The sequence below is a fragment of the Podarcis filfolensis genome (genome assembly GCF_964270895.1).
Source record: "Podarcis filfolensis genome assembly, chromosome: 2".
NCBI classification, from domain to species: Eukaryota; Metazoa; Chordata; class Lepidosauria; order Squamata; family Lacertidae; genus Podarcis; species Podarcis filfolensis.
Window position 1 is genome coordinate 93,761,673 of NC_139605.1, and position 19,544 is coordinate 93,781,216.

The 19,544-nt window shown below is 43.5% G+C and overlaps 2 protein-coding genes across 6 annotated transcripts in view; one reads left to right on the plus strand and one right to left on the minus strand.

Moving 5' to 3' along the window:
• Window positions 1-16,769, plus strand: part of PGS1 (phosphatidylglycerophosphate synthase 1) — a 40,074-nt gene extending 23,305 nt beyond the window's left edge. Inside the window, exons 7-10 of one of the 3 annotated variants that reach the window (XM_083598414.1) lie at window positions 4,387-4,920; window positions 11,171-11,319; window positions 14,739-14,886; window positions 16,069-16,769. In XM_083598414.1, the coding sequence (XP_083454540.1) occupies window positions 4,387-4,920; window positions 11,171-11,319; window positions 14,739-14,858 (803 nt within the window). In that variant the 3' untranslated portion in view covers window positions 14,859-14,886; window positions 16,069-16,769. Of the gene's footprint in view, window positions 1-4,386; window positions 4,921-11,170; window positions 11,320-14,738; window positions 14,896-16,068 lie in introns of all 3 variants that reach the window. The other 2 variants (XM_083598415.1, XM_083598416.1) reach the window with 2 other exon arrangements.
• DNAH17 (dynein axonemal heavy chain 17) overlaps window positions 15,869-19,544 on the minus strand; it is a 98,486-nt gene continuing 94,810 nt past the window's right edge. For all 3 annotated transcript variants that reach the window (XM_083598392.1, XM_083598393.1, XM_083598394.1), the window contains 4 exons: window positions 19,261-19,443; window positions 17,949-18,092; window positions 17,238-17,463; window positions 15,869-16,250 (listed from right to left, as the gene is read on the minus strand). In XM_083598392.1, coding sequence (XP_083454518.1) covers window positions 16,003-16,250; window positions 17,238-17,463; window positions 17,949-18,092; window positions 19,261-19,443 — 801 coding nt within the window. In that variant the 3' untranslated portion in view covers window positions 15,869-16,002. The remainder of the gene's footprint in view (window positions 16,251-17,237; window positions 17,464-17,948; window positions 18,093-19,260; window positions 19,444-19,544) is intronic.

A 19,544-nucleotide genomic window follows, 5' to 3' on the forward strand; every position in this document is an offset into this window, starting at 1 on the left:
CGTCTCCACCCCCATCATTCTGCCCGGACGCTGAGGTCCAGCGCCGAGGGTCTTCTGGCGGTTCCCTCATTGCGAGAAGCAAAGCTACAGGGAACCAGGCAGAGGGCCTTCTCGGTAGTGGCGCCCGCCCTGTGGAACGCCCTTCCAGCAGATGTCAAAGCGATAAACAACTACCTGACATTCAGAAGACATCTTAAGGCAGCCCTGTTCAGGGACGTTTTTAACGTGTGATATTTTACTGTATTTTTGGTTTCTATGGAAGCCGCCCAGAGTGGCTGGGGAGGCCCAGCCAGATGGGCGGGGTATAAATAATAAATAATAAATTATTATTATTATTATTATTTACACACAATAAACTCTGCTAGTTAAGTGACAGATGCATACAGTATCTGTTTGGGCATTGAGTGAATGATAATTGCTTTAACACTTGCTCTAGTTTCAGCCAAACGTTTCTAGCTGGAAGTGTGTGTTCTTCCTTGTTCTTTGTCCTTCCACTTTCCTTTATACAATGCCTTCAGCTAGGAATTTGCCCCTGACTCTTGCACCCAGGGAAGAGGGACATGCCTTCCTAAGAACACATTTGCTTAGAACTGTCTCAAGTATTACTCGTAGCTGCTTCAACCTGAAAGTGAAGGGTTCTTTCACCTTCTGCTGACCACTGGGTTGGCGACTAGATGCTCAAATCACATCAGAAGAGCCGGCTCTGGTTGGAAGGAGTTGATCTTTTTTTGAAATGGGTATCCTTGCCATAATATCATAGTTTAGATAGCTACCAAAGCCTTAATTAAAAGCCTGAGTATTTTATTACTGTTCCTAAAGTGGGCAATGCCGAATTACTGTTGAAGTATATTAGAGGCCGTGCCCCCTGCTGTCTTTCCATTTCTTTACTGTCCTACAGTACTAAAATAAATGTTGGTCTCGATTAGAACACCATGGATGAAAAATGCAGGTCATAGACTTCCGGGTTGGCGCCATCGCCGAATGGCGGACTCCCTCCGAGCTCCGGAGGGAGCCGGCTCGGCAGGGGCTGGGTTTTACCGCACCGGCGATGCGGAGACCCTTAGAAACCACGGCCACGGGGGCCGTGGACTTGGAGACTCGGCTAGCACCGCTAGCGCCCTCCCGACTCGTGAAGGAGCCTTTTTAAAGGCTACGGATCGGGTGCCGGGGAGAAGCGTGGTGCTTTGAGTCCTCTGCCATCCCTGCCGAGCGAAGCCGCATGCCATCCGGCGGAGAGCGCTGACTTCTTCCATTGAGAATTTGGACTTTTAACAACAACCCGTGAGTAAATTGGAAATCGGGTTTAAAAGAAGAAAAATTTTTTGGATTTGAGACGAGCGGGGGGGGATCTAAAAAGGAAGTCAGTCCCCCTCCCTATTGTAGACATTTTAAAACAAGGATTGGGAAGCCAAGGCCCAAAAAGAACGGTATCTTTGCTAAAATCAAGAATTCCATGATGGGGAAGTACAAGAATTGTGCTGGAGGAAGAATTGAAGGAGAAGGAAAATGCACCCCCCTCCCTGGGAACCGGGGCGATTGAGGAGTGAGCCTGGTGAAAAGAGCCGGTGATTTTGACAGCTGTCAAAGTAGCTGTCAAAGTCGGAATTTTAAAGAGGATTTTATTACAAGGACCTTGCTGGTCAAATTTGTTACAACTTGATATAATTTGTTAAGACTTGAATACAAAATGGCGAAAATACGGAGAACAATCGGATTTTTGGAAACAAAGCTACAACAACCCCCCTAGAGGAGCTTCGGGACATTACAAAGATGGGCGTAAGCCGGGAAAAATACAACACTTCGGAATTTCACAGAACTGGTTATCTCCTGGGAAAGCTGCAAAACTGAAACTGAATCTCGTCTACAGGGTGTTTAGACTAAAAGGAGACAACAGAATACTTTACTGAAGAAGGAAGGGACTGAACGCAAGTTTTTGTTCCTGAATAACAACAACCCATGTAGAGTTACTAAACTTCTGAATAAGAAAGTTTTAGCAGCGGAACAAGAGGAAGCTGGACTATAACCTTGAAAGAACAATGGGGGGAATTTTATAATTTGACATTTTTAAAGATTTAGGAATTAATTTTTAAAAAGTAATCCTAAAAATGGGAAATAATTCTGCAAGGAGTTGGGGGAAAAATGGGATTGATGGACTTAAGACTTCCAGGCTGGAAACATAGATTGGAGGATAAGGGAAATTAAACCGGGGAAGGGGAGGGAGAATTAGAATCCAAAGGCTTGCAACTATATTCTGAATTGGTTTTCTTTTTTCTAATATATTTCTTATTTTTTTATACTTTTATTCTGTGTGCTTTTACTTTAATGGGAAAAAAGGGGGACATTGTGGAAAGAAAAGGGGGTGGGCTATGGGGAGAGATCTTTTGCTTTTTTTTATCAAGGGTGTTGCATAAGGTTTGTATAAATTTAAATTTGAACAATGGGGTATATAAATTGTGCTTTAAATCAGAAACAGAACTTGTGGAAACAACAATATGAAAGGGGAATACGGTAGGGGTGGGGGAAGGGGGGAGTCCCAGAAAGTGGATGTTTGAAAATAAGGTTCTGAATGTATCTTCATAATTTCTTTTCTTCTCTTTCTGTATTTTGGAAACTTCAATAAATATTATTTAAAAAAAAAAAAAAAAAAAAGAAAAATGCAGGTCATAAAATCCAAACAGTAACGGTGTAATCTTTTTATTCGGACTAACTAAAATGACAAAATAGCGAGCCACCTTTTGAGTTTTGCCCAACTTCTTTAGGCTGATGTTAAGCAAGCAAGTAAAAGAAAGGGTGTATTATGGGGAGGGGAATTGATGTTGCTCTTAAATGGTATACTGGAAGTCCTCCCTGCAACATAGGACCATCTTAAAATGGTGGTATAGGAATCTCTCTGTAGACTATAGCATCACACTCTTGTTCACGCGTACTTAGGACTATGGACACTGAAGTCATTGGAACTTGCTTCTGAGTAAACATGGATAGGATTGCTTGGCAAGTTTGTGGCCAGTGCAGAAGATCAATTTGAAATAAGTTAATTTGAAATGCTGTACGAGATATTACTTCCACCTTTGCTTAACAGAAGGACCACCATGTTTTCATTGTTTCGCTCTCTGCCTTGTAGGGGACCTGTTGTCTCTCTTTGTATTAGAGGCAGATTGAAAAAACTGCTGGCTCTTACATTTTCAAAGAGAGGGTGGCTATTGGTAACAGACTGCTAGTATGCCTCAGTTCAACCTGAGATTTCTTCTGTTGGGCACACATTAACTTAATTAGAAATCTGTGGCAAGCTATAATGTGACAACCAGCCTCTTGTTTTCAGAGTATAATGTGGCCATTCTATGGTGGGTGGCAGAAGTCTGTTGATGTATGCTGCAGCAGATGAGGATATATGAAGGGAGCCTTTATATTCCATCTGTCTTAGCAATGGGCTTTAGAAGCAGAAGAGGGAAAGGCATCTTTACCTTGATTCAGAGAGGAAATAGATGAAACCATCCATTATAGGCAGATGCCTTCAGCTTCTCTGATTGGGCCTGAGTAAGAGATTTCCTTTACCTTCCCCCCTTTTACACAGCTCCAGACTTGCTCAGTAGACAAAGAGTTCCTCCAGTCTGATTTGGGAGGATCCACTCTGCAATATTTTGTGCAGGCACTGACCTTTTTAAGCACGTCTGATATATGTGTGACTGTGCCGAACTCAAAAGTGACCTGAAAATGTAACCAAAAGGGGCAGAACAGGGCAGCGGCAGAACGAGGTGTTTACAGGCTTTTTCAATGGTTTTTCAAATATACACAATTTCACTTAAATGTTTGGTGCCTTGGAATGTAACCCTCGTGTAAATTGGTAGTTGTCTATATTTTAATCTGTTTTTTGTCTTGTAAATAATGGCTTGTACAAAAGGCAGTATATAAACCATCTAAATAAATACTTGCAGATCTATGAGTTTTTGTTTTGTTCTTGAACTCAAACTAAAACCCATGCAGTTTGCCTCTATAGGATTGAACATGAGCAGAAAGTGTAGGAAAAAAATCAGATTGTGAGGCTCCAGTGTCAACATCTGTTCAGCTGGCAAACTCCTCAGATGTCAATGGGAAGTCCTCTAAACTGGAAAGAGTACCCCCAAGCCTTCCTGTGGCCCATGCTTTATATGGAAGAAATGCATTTGGAACTGCTGATACAGACTTATTCTGTGATAGGTGTTTTCCTCTGAATGCCCCGGCATTTAGATACAGGCTTTTGGATATATGTTTTTCTCTCAATGTCCTGGGATGACCTAGGTTCCATTAGTCATACTGGTATTCTTTTGATCTCTTTATAGTTTCCTTGCACATGTACAGGTAATGCTGTTCAGCGTTGTCCCCCATTAAATCACTTATTCATGCCCTCAGGAGACAAGACGGCCTATTGTGAAGCAGCAAATAGGAGAGTGATGGAAGTGATCAACTCTGCAAGGACCAGACAGGAGTTGCTCCACACTCAGACTTTCCATAGCAACCATGCAGAAGGAGGAATCCCATTGTCCAAAGATCCAAAGGCAGCTGCTGACAGGCAGCCTGAACCGGACACGTGGATTTATCCTCTCATACAGATGCGACCTTTTGGGATTCAGATAGATGAGATCGTCACGGAGACTCTCCTGTTGGAAGCAGAGCGGGGTGCCAGCATACATCTCACCACGGGCTACTTCAACCTCACACAAGCCTATATGGACCTGATCCTGGGCACCAGGGCCAACTACCAGATCCTCCTAGCCTCACCAGAGGTGAATGGGTTCTTTGGGGCCAAGGGAGTAGCGGGTTCCATCCCTGCTGCCTATGTTTACATTGAGCGGCAGTTCTTTAGCCAAGTGTGCTCTCTGGGTCAGCAGGAGAGAATTCGGCTTCAGGAATATTCTAGGCGTGCATGGACGTTCCATGCTAAAGGTGAGATATTGTTGGGGGAAGGCATTTAATATAAGAGCTTAATATTCAAAGAGCTTAGTTTGCTTTTCTGTTGAGATACTTGGTATACTTTATACTTAGGGGCAGCTAACCTGCGGCCCTCCAGATTCATTGGACTCCCAACTCCCATCAGCCCCAGCCAACACGACCATGATCACGGGTGAGGATGAGAACTGAAGGCCAACAGCAACTGGAGGGCCACATGTTCAGTACCTCCAATTTCCCTGAATATTTTACCTAAATTGGGGGCTAATGCATTGAATTATCTTTTAGTATCTGCATCTACTTTGGGAGAAAAGCTTGGATAATTTCCATGCCAGTTTCTAGCTTGCTTAGCCTACTGCTTTTTTCAATTTTAGTGATTTGATTGTGCATAGTATCAAAAAGGCTAGGAATAATCATGATATGTTTCCAAGAAGTGTATGCTGAGGATTCTTGAATCAGATGCTTAATTCACAGAGGCCATGGCAGCTTTGATTTAAGCAGCACATTTGGTGCCTCTTCATTCCTGAACCGACTGATAGCAGCAAAACCTTTGTGATGTATTGTGGGTAATTACACAGTTTGCATTAATCGCTTTGACTCAACTGTTCAGACAGACTTCTAGTTCTAGCTAAAACCTGTTGGTACGCTTCATGACCAAACCTAAATATGAGCAAGACTGAAGTTGTAACTTTGTCCTTACCATAGAAGAGGGAAGCTATCTGATGCTAGATACCGGAAGAGCTGGGAGTGGAGTTGTTATTATTTGACTGCTTGTCATTTTGTCTGATGCCGTTTCTTCATTTACTATGTAAGTGATGTAGCCAATGGGGAAAACAGGAAATTGTATAATTTGTGTCCCTGGAATGGAGATGTGAAAGCCAATTGTAGTCCTAAATTAGGGTTTGTCAGTTGATGGCTTGTGGTCTGAATTCCCTTTGTACTCCCTTAAGCTGCCCATCTTCCAACCAAGGGGAAGAGGCCTACCTGAGGGCATAAGGGAGATGAGGAATCCTGCCCTAAATGCACTGACTCAGTCTGTTCGAGGAAAGGAGGATGCTGAAATCGGGTCCATTCACCAGTGTTTAGGTCCCTCCTTTCACTTTCTCCTTTCTGATGAAATGTTTCAGCTTCCCCTTCTGTGAGGAGAAGTGTTGGGTGGGGAAAGCAAGGAGACACTGTGGGATTTCATAAAACGATGGATGTTCAGGATGCAGTCAGGAGTGGAGAAGTGTGTTTCAAGTGCCTGAGATGCTCCCAAAAGACATGGGACCACTGATGGTGAAATAACTGGGCTAAGCTTTGTGGTTCTTTTGAAAGGACCCATCATATTTTGGAGACCAAAGCATAAGTCTTGGAGAACTAATTCTTATGCTATATGGAGGTGTTCTGAAGTTCTCTTGTGTCACAGAAAACTGCTGCCGCTGAGCTGCAGCTTTGACAATGATAGACACTGCCTCTATAGTGTCACCTTGGGTTCCCGCTTGCTTCTCCAATGGTTGTGTTTTTATTGAGATAGTGTAATGAAGCACCGCCCCTTTCTGAGACTTCCAAGCTGACAGCAAGCAAATTCTGCTCTGGAAGGCATTTTGAAGTTCCCGTGGTCAGCTTTCCATGGTACTGAGGGAACCATATTTGTCACTTACATTAGAAATGGGATTAGAGCAAACTGAGCAGGCCTCCCTTGAGCCTGTCCCAAAGCTCGCATCCTATTAGGCTGCCCTTCTCCAGGGATCCCTGGTTTTGTTTGTCTACGTTTGTGGATGTTAATGATTATGGGAATGCTGCTATCTTTCCTGCCTCCTTCCTGCAAAGCTGCTGGGAAGAGGTTGGTGGGGTGGGGTTGGGTGTGTGTGTTGCTAACTAACTCTTAAGAAAAACGTGTCTCTGCACACTGCTGCTTACCCACAACCATGAGAAACAGTAAAAGAGAGGGCCACATGGGTAGCAAACAGCACTGCTTCCAACTGTGCAATTGTGTTTTCACTCTAAAGATCTCCTGTCAGCAGTCCTCTGAATGTGGGATTTGCATAGGATGGCAGATAAGCATATCTTATCTCTAGCTGTGGCTTCTATTATTGGAAAACCTGGCTACAATCCACCAAAGATACATGGCTTCCCAGTGCTGATTGTTCAACTTTTACACCCAAGAAGAGAGATGTCGTACAAAGACACACAGCATTTGAGAAGTGTGCAGCCAACATTGCTGATGGCGTAGCAGCTCAAGGCAATGTCATTATCCTTCCACAACACGGCTGGCTCTGCTTGAATTGTGCATGCACATGAAAGCTCATACCGATAACAAACTTAGTTGGTCTCTAAGGTGCTACTGGAAGGAATTATTTTCTTTCGACTACGGCAGACCAACACGGCTACCTACCTGTAACTGAAACTTAATAACAGCTGTAAAATGGAGAGTGCTGTTGAAATTAATAATACCACCAAAACCGCCAATTTCCACCACCCTGGGCAATCATGCTATCTTTAATTTGCATTTGTTGTCGTCAGGCATTGAGATAGAAGAATAGTTCCCAAATGTAGTCCAGGAGTCTTGTGCAGGTGACTGCTCAAGATAGGCCATCTCAAGAAGCTCTTAGGCACTCTGAATAGCTGGCACTGTTGCAAATTCACAGGTTTTCCAAACCAAGTTGGGCTAGACTACTGCTGCAGCTATTCTGCTTTCTGGCTAAATGGGCATTTAAGGATTTATTTATAGCATTTCTACCCTGCTCTTCAGCCAGCAAAGCTCCCAGAGCAGCTTAGGTAAAGGTAAAGGGACCCCTGCCCATTAGGTCCAGTTGTGACTGACTCTGAGGTTGCGGCGCTCATCTCGCTTTATTGGCCGAGGGAGCCGGCGTACAGCTTCCAGGTCATGTGGCCAGCATGACTAGGCTGCTAGGTTGGCAGGAGCAGGGACTGAGCAACGGGAGCTCACCCTGTCGCGGAGATTTGAACCACCGACCTTCTGATCGGCAAGCCCTAGGCTCTGTGGTTTAACCCACAGTGCCACCCGTGTCCCCCCAGAGTGGCTTACATATAATCAAAACAAGACACATTAAAATCAAAGGATTCCTGTTTGGGAATCAAGCAGGTGAAGAATATGAGATACTTGGTAGTAGTGAGGTCATAAGCATACTCTCAGGAGAGAGAAGTATGTTCTTGGGGCAAAGAGAGAGAGAGAGTGTTTGGCAATCAGTTATGCAGCAGAGTGTCAGGTATCACTTGAGACCCAGATAAGGCTCCTTTATTAGACTGAATGAGGATAGAGAAATATTTTAGGTTTTCCCTCCTGAAAAGGTGAATCATGAGGTGAGCGGATTCAGCCTGGCATAGTCACAAAGCTAACACCATTGTAGGACATGCAGCCTAACCTTCTGTTGCATTTCTTGTGGCAACAGGAATGCGAAAGAAGTTTGTGGGCTCAATCAAATTCCAGCATGCCTGCAGGCATCCCTCTCTCCTCATTCTGCAAGGCTGGATTGGATGTTTGGCCAGGGACATCAGCAGGGCACTCTTGCCTGCTCATTTGGTTTTCTAAATGGCTATAGAGAGGGAAGAGTGTGGGGATGTTTAGAGTTACAGGAACTATTTCAGACTTGGAACACAAGACACTGTCCAAGTAGGTCAAAGTAACTGTAGATTATTCTCCTTGCATAAAAAAGCTACAAACTGTGATGTTTGTGATGCTGCCTGTGACAGGGCTTCTTTGCCGTATCAGAGGGGTGCAGAATAGGCACTCTTGTAAGTTCAAACATGGACACAGCAGCTCAGAAAATAAGAGGCAGTTAATGCATTTGCACAAGATTGCTAACAAACAGGAGAAATTGTCTGTTCAGCTTTGCTGGTAAGCTTTAGCCACTTGCCTAAGTGTGGAAGTTAATCGATTTTAAATTTCTTGGGGAATGGGCTGGGACCCCCAAGTGGGCCTTGCTTCCAGTGCCTCCTCACTTGCCCACCCTGCCCCACCAGCCTTTTCACAGCCTTTTTGTTGAACCAGTGCCAGCAGCAGCTTTCCCTTCAGTGGTTGCTTGCTTAAAACTTTATATCCCACTTTCCCGCTTACCAGAGTAACTAGTTTCAGGGACTTACTGATGTTCAAAGAATGGTAAAGCAATCCCCAATCATTATATAATTAAAAGCCAAAAACCTAGAAACAGCATGGCAGATCACCAGTGTTTTAACTCTCTTTAAGATTCCAGTGTTGATAAAAGTGCCACCTGAACAAAAGTGTCCTTACCTGGTGGTTGAAGCTAAGAAGAGAGTAGACCAAAGAAACAGAGAGCAGAAAAGGCTCTCCTATGTCTCTCCCGTGTCAGGCTGTTGAATAAGGCCCCACCATTAGGGTGTGGGCAGTTCGTAACTCTGTCCGTGGTGCTGTGTAACCCCTGCATTAACAGCAGCTACTCCCGGGGCTTGGGCAGTTTGAGGGAGACCTTTTTCTTTTGATTTCAGGTGGGCAAAGAGACATTAAGAAGCAGGAGTTGAGGGCCAGGTGGACTGCTTTCTTGTTCTTTCCCATGTTGATAAATTCCAATGAGAGCAAGTACTGCAAGCAGGGTTTGTGTGCTCCATGGCTATAATACTTCTTCCCTGTTGTTTCCCCACATTGTGGCTCCAGTGAGAGTGGAGCTAGTAAGTGAACACCAGGAGGATATTGGACCGAGTGGGAAGCTCTGTGTGGGGTTTTGGTTAGTTGATAGGATTGTTTGTTTTGGTATGTTTTGCTGTCATGCTTCTTAGCCCTTCATAGTGGTATTTTAAAATAATTGAGCTGTTTAGTTCTCCTGACCCTTGAAATAGAACAACTACTATAACCCCCACTATAATTTACCCCAGTGAATGTACCTAGTTTTATTCAGTTGCAAACCCACTGTTAATTGCCTTGGCTCTTGTTTTCCATAAGATGGGCAGTATACATCTGATCATCATTTGTCTTGTTCATCTGGGGTTTATGCATCACGAAGGGCAAAGGGCAGTTTAATAATGATTTTATTCTTTATACCCCACCCATCTGGCTGGGCTTCCCCAGCCACTCTGGGCAGCTTCCAGCACATATAAAAACATAATAAAACGTCGAACGTTAAAAACCTCCTGATACAGGGCTGCCTTCAGATGTCTTCTAAAAGTTGTGTAGTACTTCCTCCCCATCAGATGTCAAGGAGATAGTGTTCCATAGGGCGGGCGCCACTGCTGAGAAGGCCTTTTGCCTGGTTCCCCGCAACTTCACTTCTCGCAGTGAGGGAAGCACCAGAAGACCCTTTAAAGTGGACTTCAGTTTTGCATCATTTCCCAAGTGTGGCAGGAAATATGAAAAGTATGCTCACATGTATTTGGCTCAGTAACAGATAATGATGAGAAGTGTTTCCTTTAAGCTTGGGTGGTTTTCTTCAGTGGGAAGTCCTCTACAAATGTGGACACTCCCATTGGCCTGAAGGAACTGAGATGCAAAGCTCATGCAGTGTTAGAAAAACAAAGTTGCTATCTTATGATTCCCACAGGGTTGTTCCTTTGTTCCGGATGAATGGGTGAGACCAGGTTGGTAGACTGGTGTTGCCTTTGGTAATTGTGCTGTTACCGCTGTTTAGTTGTGTGTGTGTGTGTGTGTGTGTGTGTGTGTGTGTGAGAGAGAGAGAGAGAGAGAGAGAGAGAGAGAGAGAGAGAGAGAGAGAAGGACAGGGAGGGAGATAGATATTGACATACAGGTATCGCTTCCGAAGGATAAACCTTTTTTTCTACAGTAGTTGCTCTGATATGATCAGCAGCAGCATCTACAGTAAATCATTCTGTGCATAAGTACTGATCTTGAGGGATTATGGTCTTTGCTCCGTCAAGAACCTGGGGACATCGCTAATTTATTTTTAAACATGATCAGTGTAATATTAAAAGCCTGAACCTTCAGTGCAGCTGTACAGGGTGGGGAGTGTGTGTTGCAATGGACCTCAGAGCATGGTCTGCATCCCATTGTGCAGGGATTGTGTTGTACAAGCTGAGAAAAGCATATGCAAAAGTGCAGCCAGGTACTCTGTTGATTTTTGTGCCATTCCTGTATGACATTTTCTGCAAGGAAGTATCCCTATTTCCTGGTTGCTTCTTTAGTACCCTGACCTATTTATACTGCCAGTAAATTAAATATTTAGTGGGTTTTGTTGCTTTTCCTTTTAAGAATAAACTATTGTTTGAGGCTCATAACAGCTTCCATGAAAACTTCCTCCGTCTGCCACATTTCCTTTCTCCCCATGTTTCCCTGCAGGCCTCTGGTTGTACCTGGCAGGAAGCAGTCTACCCTGCTTAACTCTGATTGGCTCTCCTAATTTTGGGTACAGGTCAGTTCATCGAGACCTCGAAGCACAGGTTGCAATAGTGACGGAAAACAAAGCCCTGCAACAGCAGTTCCATCAGGTGCGTAGTTCGTGGGCTGATGATTTGAGTGCTCCGCCCTAAGATCTATAGGTGAAGGGCAGTATACTAGTTTAATGAATGAATAAATAAAATAAACCAATAGTGGGGTTGAGGGAAACTGGAATAATTCAAAACTGTCCAGAGGAAGTTTGTGTGAGCAGTTACTTTTCTTTATTTATTAAATGTGTTAGTTGCTTTTTTACAAAAGCAACTCTAACCCATTTTAAATAGAAAACAGATACATTAACACTGGGAAAAAAGAAAACCAAGAAAAATCTTTTTTGAAAAACCCTCCAGTGATGATGTATCTGAAATAGCTGTTGTAGTCCTGAATGGGTCTGGATTAACGTAAACAGGCTGGTCCTGGAGGCTGAAGATAAACGTGGGAAAAGCTGAAAGTATTGCTAGCTCTGTCCCTAATGCATGCATGTGCTTTTCTCCTTTGACTTGATGGTTGTCCCCATGTGAAGATATGGGGAGAAGTGTAGTCGCCCATAGTTTTCCTAAAGACAATCCTAGTAGCTCCCAGTGTTTCGGTAATCCACATGGTTGATGAATTTTATAAAGAGGGGCAAAACTCTTAGCTGCTTTCTGACTTTTTCTTGCTCACAAATGCAGGGGAACATTGTACCAACTTTTCGACATACAAGTGCCGATGTTCTGTTTATAATTATTCTTGTAGGTTTTCATTTAGACTTTTCTGCTCCTGATTCTCTCTCCTCCCCAATTTTATTTATAAAACAAAGATTATAGAGAGACCGACAGAATACGAAAACAGTTCTTTTGATTTTTAAGATTAATGAAATAGTTGCTGTGGGCTTTCCCAGCATTTCTTGGTGTGTGCTCTCCTGCTGGCTGCAAATGTATTTCGGATTGACCTGATTCTATCTCTGCTTGCGTGGCCTTGATTCCTGTCTCTGTCCACTCACTTATTCTAGACTGGCTTTTTAATTGCCCTTTGCAACCGCTGTGTCGCAGCACAACAGTTGGATTTGCATATACATATTAATCCCAAGATTTACTCTCAGCCAGTTCATCCAAACTAAAGTTATTATGTCGTAACATTGAATTTCACTGGAAACAGGAGTTTCCATAAGAAGGCTTACCCCCTGGTTTCTAACTGAAATTTGTAGTTGGTTAAATTTATATGAAAATACCTGGTACCACATAAAATCCCCATAAAGCAGGGCTGGGGAACCTCTGGGCTGGGCTTAAATGTGGTTCTCCAGTTTTCTCTGTGGCCTCCAGAATCCCCAATAGCCCTTGTCAAACTGCTAATGCCTCTTGCTTGTTTGAATGGCAGATAGAGAGGTTTATGTAGAAACTAGCCCATTGTACATTTGTTGCACTCTTCACTTTAGCCTCTGGCCCCACTCATCAGTCACATGGGCCCCTGAAGGTTGCCCAAAAGGGAATGCAAGCCCACCCTACCTGGGAAAAGGTTTTCTACCCCAACACAAAGTCTCAGTGTTGACTGGGTTTTTGAAAGAACATTGCCTGAGACTTTGTAGCAGCCAAGCCATAGAAGCCATGTATAATTTCAGCCTTTAAATGCAGGGGCTCCATAAATACTGTCTTGGCTTACTCTCTAGCAATTGTTTTCCCCTATGCCAGAGGATTTCAGGGGAGAGATTGCTCTCCCCTCATGCTGCTTTTGTAGAAGGCAAAAGCAGTGGTGGCTTGTGAAAACAAACAAACACCCTCACAGCTCTCCGAGTTCTTGAGGACTTGAGGGAGGACTTGAGGGAGGGGGTAGGGTCTTGTTCCACGTTGTGCAAGGAAGGCTTTGGGAAAGGCAAGAAGTGACATGAACTGTTCTCTCCACTTCCTCCTTCCACAGGGAAGGGGAAACTGATGAGAGCAGTTCATGCCTTCTCTTGAAGTATTGCACTATATTAAACGTGACTTTGCCCCTCCCACAATTTCTCTCCATGTGCTGAAAGATGGAACGGGCGTTTAAAAAATTGTTCCATTTTTGTATCATCTGTAGGAGGTTATAAACATCCGATGTATAATCTGAAATAAATGGGAGCTATTTGAAATGCGGTAAGAATTCAGATGACAACCTAGTAAGCCGCATACACAAACTGTTACTATTATACTTATCCTTTGTGGAGCATTGGTACCTCTTGTTGTAGGGGGGTGGTTGTGAGTAACCCAACTAAGTTTCTTACAGTTTGTGTGAATCCTGCCTTTGGGGTGGATTCAGAGCATTCTGATGTCTGTGGATAGTCATTTTTTGATCCTTTAATAAGAGTTGTTTACATTCTCTGCTTCCCATCCCATGTGGACTGCAAGCCTTTTGTGAAGGCGCCATGTCAGGACTGTGCCCTGTATAATTCCCAGCACATTGTCTTAGCAGCATTAGCACAGTCCTTAAGGACACACTTCTGCTGCTCAGCTAGCACTTCTGCAGACCTTCAGTTAGCCCCAGGTCAAATCACCTTTCTAACTACACTTGCTCTGCCTACGCCGTAATTACCAGTTGGTAAAGAAAGTCAATTGTGCTAGCCCTCTTTAGATGACCAAAACACATGAATTAATGAGCGAGAAGAACACAGGACCCCCTTGTTCACAAGCACATTGAATAAGGTTTACTTTTTATCTATTTACTTAAAGAAGGCCTTGTTAAATCCTAGAGGGAACTAGTTTACAGGAAATAAGAGGGGGCAGGGGAGAGAATTAGAACGCAATCTGCATGGGCTAGATCTGCTCAGCTGAGCTTGGGAAGGTTATAGGTGGCTAATAATGTGGCTGAGGATGGGTGATTGAGCTGTGTTGACTTTGGAGTCAGGCAGAAGTCCTATAATTGTGTCAGGGCTCTCTGCATGTACAAGAACCCATCTTTCTAGCACAGGTGAGAAAGTATCTTTGTGCTGTAAGCACTACTTCAAATCTCATGGGGTGTATGCGTCCTGTATCACACAGACACTTGCTGTCCCTGCCAGCTGTATTGTTTGTTCTTTGAAGGTGCCTAGTATTTCTGGGAACCACAGCGAAACCTTGACGGCACATTCATTTTAAAATGCAGCTTCGGAGCTTTTTCTGAAGAGAAATGAACTGTCTGGTCTCTGGAGATTAAAGTCGAGCTTCCTTTTGGACGATTATAGCTCAGGGTTTGGCTGTTACGGGAAAAAAGTAACTGCAGGGCCAAATCTCGCAATGCTTTCCTCCTTTGTGTGTTTGTATACATATGTGGGTTGGGCTCTGTGTATGTGCAATTACTTGACTCAGTTGGCATTTGAGATGCCAAACTTGAGAAAGCAGGTCAGCCTGCATAAGAGGTACTCTCTTCAGAGGAATGAAAGTATATGGAGCCCTGTACTTTCATTAAAACTAATTAAAGCAATCAGTAATGCAGTCCAGGAGCAGATGTTCAAATTCATGTAGTAACCTCCCCCTCCTTTTTCCCACTATAGGAGCAAGAGCAGCTTTATTTGCGGTCTAGTATGGTGTCTGCATCAACCTTTGAGCAGTCTAGTCGCTATGTCCAACTGTGGGTGAAGATGGTGACACCTCTGATTAAGAACTTCTTCTGAAAAAAAAATATAGGCGGGTCTTTTTGGGGTGAGTTTTGTAAATTGTTGTTTATACCCTCCCCTCCCCCCACCCTGGCAAGCACTTTAATAAACAGGAAAGAAGCACGAGCTGATTTCTGTAAGAACCAAGGCAGTGTTTTTCCTGCACAGCATAAGCCTGCTATCCAAGGGCCTGCATTGGACGGTCATTGCAAAACGCTGCGAGACCTTATTAATTTGTCTCAATTTGTCTTATTCTGGGGAAAGGCTAAAACTCGCATATAAAATAACTGGAAAGTAATAAAATGCCAGGCAAGTATGTGTGGAGGAGAAATTGAGGCTTCAGATACACAGTGCTGGTCAACTGCATGAGGGCTAAAAAGAGTAGAAGGGAAACAGAAGTGCAGATATTACAGCTTTGTAATACAGGTTTATTTGGACAGTTCCTTATGTATTATTTGGGACCAGGTTCTCTTTGGCAGTAAGATGCCTCTTACTATCTAGAAAATGGCAATGATTGAGGTGGGGGCTGAGGCTTTGGTAACTGCTATTGTAATGAAAGGAGATACTGGAGCTCATCAAGAATATAAACCTAACAAATGTTTATATTCTTAAGTAGTGCTAATGTGACTACCAGGAGCGCCTCAGGCATTAAGCTTGCTCCTGCAGAGCTCCAAGTAGGCCAAAACAAGAGGTGCCTCCTGGGTTCAATAAGTTACAGACGAAGACATTTGCATTTTTCAGAAATTTGGCATTATTATGCCTAACTGGTGAGAGAGTCCCTTCTCCTTGTGGATTAATGCTGGTGGAGATTAGCAAACACATCTTAGGTAGGGAAAAAACCCGAGCTAATCAGCATATATTTTCATACTTATGAGAACTGAAAAGTCTTCTAGTCAGTTGCAGTGAATGCTACACAATGAAAGGAATCCTGGCCAATGCGGACAAATGTACACAGACTTGTTTCTAGTCATAAACTGCAGGCTTGCATATATTATTGTAAAAATACTGTTTATCAATAACAACCTGAGTAGCATAACCACACTTTTGCTTTTTTATTGAAAACTTTGCAAACAAGTCTTTTTAGTTTCTATTTTGGGAAAGGTGGTGGGGTGACATGATGGAGTGGGGGCGGGCGGGTAGGGCTTTGCTTTCAACGCAGGCGTTAAACTTGCAAGAGCAAAGCAACTCCAGCAAGAATCCACTTAGCTGGCTTCTCTTTTGTCTTCAGGTTGAAGGTCCAGACGTAGGTGGGGCCTCGCATGCGCGTCTTATAGACAGGACACTCATACATGTTCTTGGTGTCCATACGATCCACGGGAATGGCTTTGATGAAGATGACAGGCATCGAGGGGGTCAGCTCCTTCAGACGTGCATCACTGATGACGCCGGTCTGAGTATCCCAACGTGCACCTGCAGGAGGACAGAACTGTGGTGATGTTTCAGCCTAGAGGGTGCTTCATTTGCAGCAAGCGTCAAGGAAGGGAACCTCACACTACCAACCTTCTGTCTTTAGAAGCATGGCTACAGGTAGTTGCTCTGGCTTGAATGTGCCTTTGCTGTCATCTCCATAATTTACGTAAGCATTCTGAACATTAACAAGCTAGAAAGAGCTGAATGCACAACTCTGCCCTGAGCCTATGGCAGTGTTCCTTTGCTCCAGAAAGCTATATTCTTCCTTCCACCTTCATTCAGCCTTGTAGGTAACATAAATGTCCCTACAGTGACTTGAGCACTAAGGGTTAGGCTTCTTCAGCCCCCCTTTAATATGCGGGGGCAATATTACATTCCTAACCTTAGCCGCACTTAGAAACAGAGTATTTTAATATGGTCAATTAAGTAGTTTTGTCTGTAAGGGCAGTAAAATAGGCATGTGCTGCCCTCTGCTGACATGCTAAAGTGATATGAAATAATAAAGGCAGCTACTGCAAAGTGTTCGTCTGCTTGATCCTTTCTTGACAAATATTTGCTTTCAAAACAGACAGATTTCAGCCTGGAAGTAGTTTACAGTGTGGAAATAATATTTGCACAAGCTGAAGGCATCCAGCAATGAACTCCATCCTTAGAAATGGCAAATAATTTTGTGCAGTAAAAATATATTAAGAATCCTCTGCTGTTACCAAGCACAAAGGTACAGCTGAAGCATTGAAGGGGTGCCCTCCTTTTTAAAACTGTAAAGATTATGTAGCTCAGAGTTGTGCCTGAAAGAGGTGGTCTTGCATCAAGGTCCTGGAGGCAAAGAGAGAACCCAGGGACAAAATAGTCAACATCCTCCCCCACCTCTCTCAAATAGCACAGATGAAATGGAGAGCTTCCCTACAGTAGAATAGGACAAAGGAGAAACTGCCTTGTCTGCTGTTGAATGACTGCATCTCTGTCTTACATGATAAGCTAGATTACCTTCCATGAAGAGCCCATGCACATAGGAGCCTTCTCGAGGGGGAGCTGTCATATCCTCCCGGTTCTTCTTGGTAACTTCCACTGAAAGGCACATTCTGTCAAGAGGCCACTCATTTTTCCTAGCCATAGACTGCATAATGGCCGTGAGGAAAGACTGAGGGTTAAAGAAGCCTGCTAGCCATACAGTTGTGGGTAGGGCAAAGTCTGTTGTCCAGGCCTCCAGCTCCTGAAAATGGAAATATTACAATAACTAAGCATGTTGAGGAGGTCTATGTTTTCTGTTGCACTTGGGAGTCTCCCACCAGCTCCAGGCACCACACTCAAGAAACAGGGATCATGGGAGGTGTAGTTCCACAACACTTACAAGGTCACACGTTTCCCATTGCTGCTTTAGCAGAAACTACCCCCTATAAACAAATTATCTTCACATAAAGATTCTGAAAAGCCTACGCATGTCTGTCATCCTATGCAGATGATCAAGACTTTTACCTAGTAGAATTGCATGCAACTACAGCTGTAAAGTATTCTTGTTATTGTTATTAAGGATGTATAGAAGGTAAAATTGGAAAAAACAATGCAAAAGCAAATAACTGTGAGTGTTGCTTAATTAAAAGATGATGCGTAAGTGCAAGTTCTTAGCTTTCCTGGTTGTTGCACTGCTAGGACAGCTAAGAACTTGTTTTTGGAGAGCTTTAACAAAGGAAACCTCACCCTGATGCGGAGCAGTAGGTCAGCATACCAAGCTCCCAAGCTGAGCAAAGATGGATAAGCCCGGTTTGTCCACGAATCAGGAACATTGTCATAGTAAAGAGCATTTGATAGATCTTCCATGTCTGTTGTGATTGTCAATTCTCCCTGTGGGAAAAACAAAACAAAAGCTTTTAATTGGATTCCTCCATCAGCTCAGCACAGCTTTTTGTGGCTATGCAGACCATTTGAAGAATTCTTAGTGTATTTTTACAAAAACAGCATCCCTGTTGATCTAAGGTTCTGGTTATGTGAATGCTTTGGCATTAATTACAGCACTTTCAAGATTATATGTTATGCAAACAATGTACCGTCGTTCCTCACTTGTGGTGGTGTTTCCAGGCATTTTCCCTCATGGTACTGCTGATGTTGTGGCAATTTAAATTTCCCAGCACTTGCATTGCTGAGAAAATGAGATGCACTCCTCCAGCTAGTGCTATAATTATAGGTGCCAACACTAATGCCAAGCAGTTGTGTAACGGATATCAATGATTAAAAACAGCAAAACACACACACATACAATTTTTTGACCCTTTGTAAATTATTTTTAGTTCTCTGCTGGACAAGCCCTTATTGGTTTGTGGTTCCAACACATACATCATTTCTGTGAGTTGTCGTATGTGGCTCCCTTAATGTCCAGCAGCCTTATTTCGCCCTGGGGAGTTTGGGGAGCAAATGCATTGAGCTAATGCCTCCCTGTCTCCTGGGCCAGAGCACAGCGTTCTAAACGGCTTGTTTTGTTACAAAGGAGGAAGCAACACAATGAAGCTTGCAAGAAGGATATTTTTCTCTTTATCCACCCAATCCCACCTCACTCCAATCTTGCCATAGAATTGTATGATGGAAGACTTGTTTGGAAGGTTGAGCTATTGGCAAAACCTGAATGTAGTGAAGGGCAGTGAAGGAAAAGTCCACCAGGCAGTGAACACCATCTCTGTGCTGGTCAGTGACCAGCCAGTGAACATAGAGGAAAGATTCCCAAGACAAGAATCTTGGCTCTATCTCCCTTAATTTTCATGTGCTTGTATATACAAACTACTGAATATGTACTGTTCTGATTGGAAAAAGAGTATCATTATCTTCTAGTTTAAAGTGCTCTTTAAATGCAGTAGCAGGAAAGATGAAAATCAAGTCTCGATGTTCAGGCATTTCCTGTTACTGAGAAAGCACGCTCCACTTTATTTTTCTTATGCCAGGTCATGTGTCAAGTATGCTGATTGAACCGGGTCAAATGTTGTTGTTTTTCTGGTGTACTTCTAGCAATAGCATACAATACCTTCAACCCCAAGTTTAATTCTTTCAGAGAACGTCTAATTTCACTGGTAAGGATGTTCATTCGTTCACATTCCTGGAAGGCAACTACTACATATGGGGTCTTCTCAGCTGCCTTTGCCATGATCTCCACCATATTGAAGGGCTCTGGAAGCCGATCCATGATCTCATCTAGCACAGCTTTTACCTGTTACACAGAAGACCAAATGAATGTTTCGCTATACGCAGCATCATTTCAAAATGCTCCAAAGAGTAAGCAAAGCACTAGACTAAAATACCTGCCCCAGC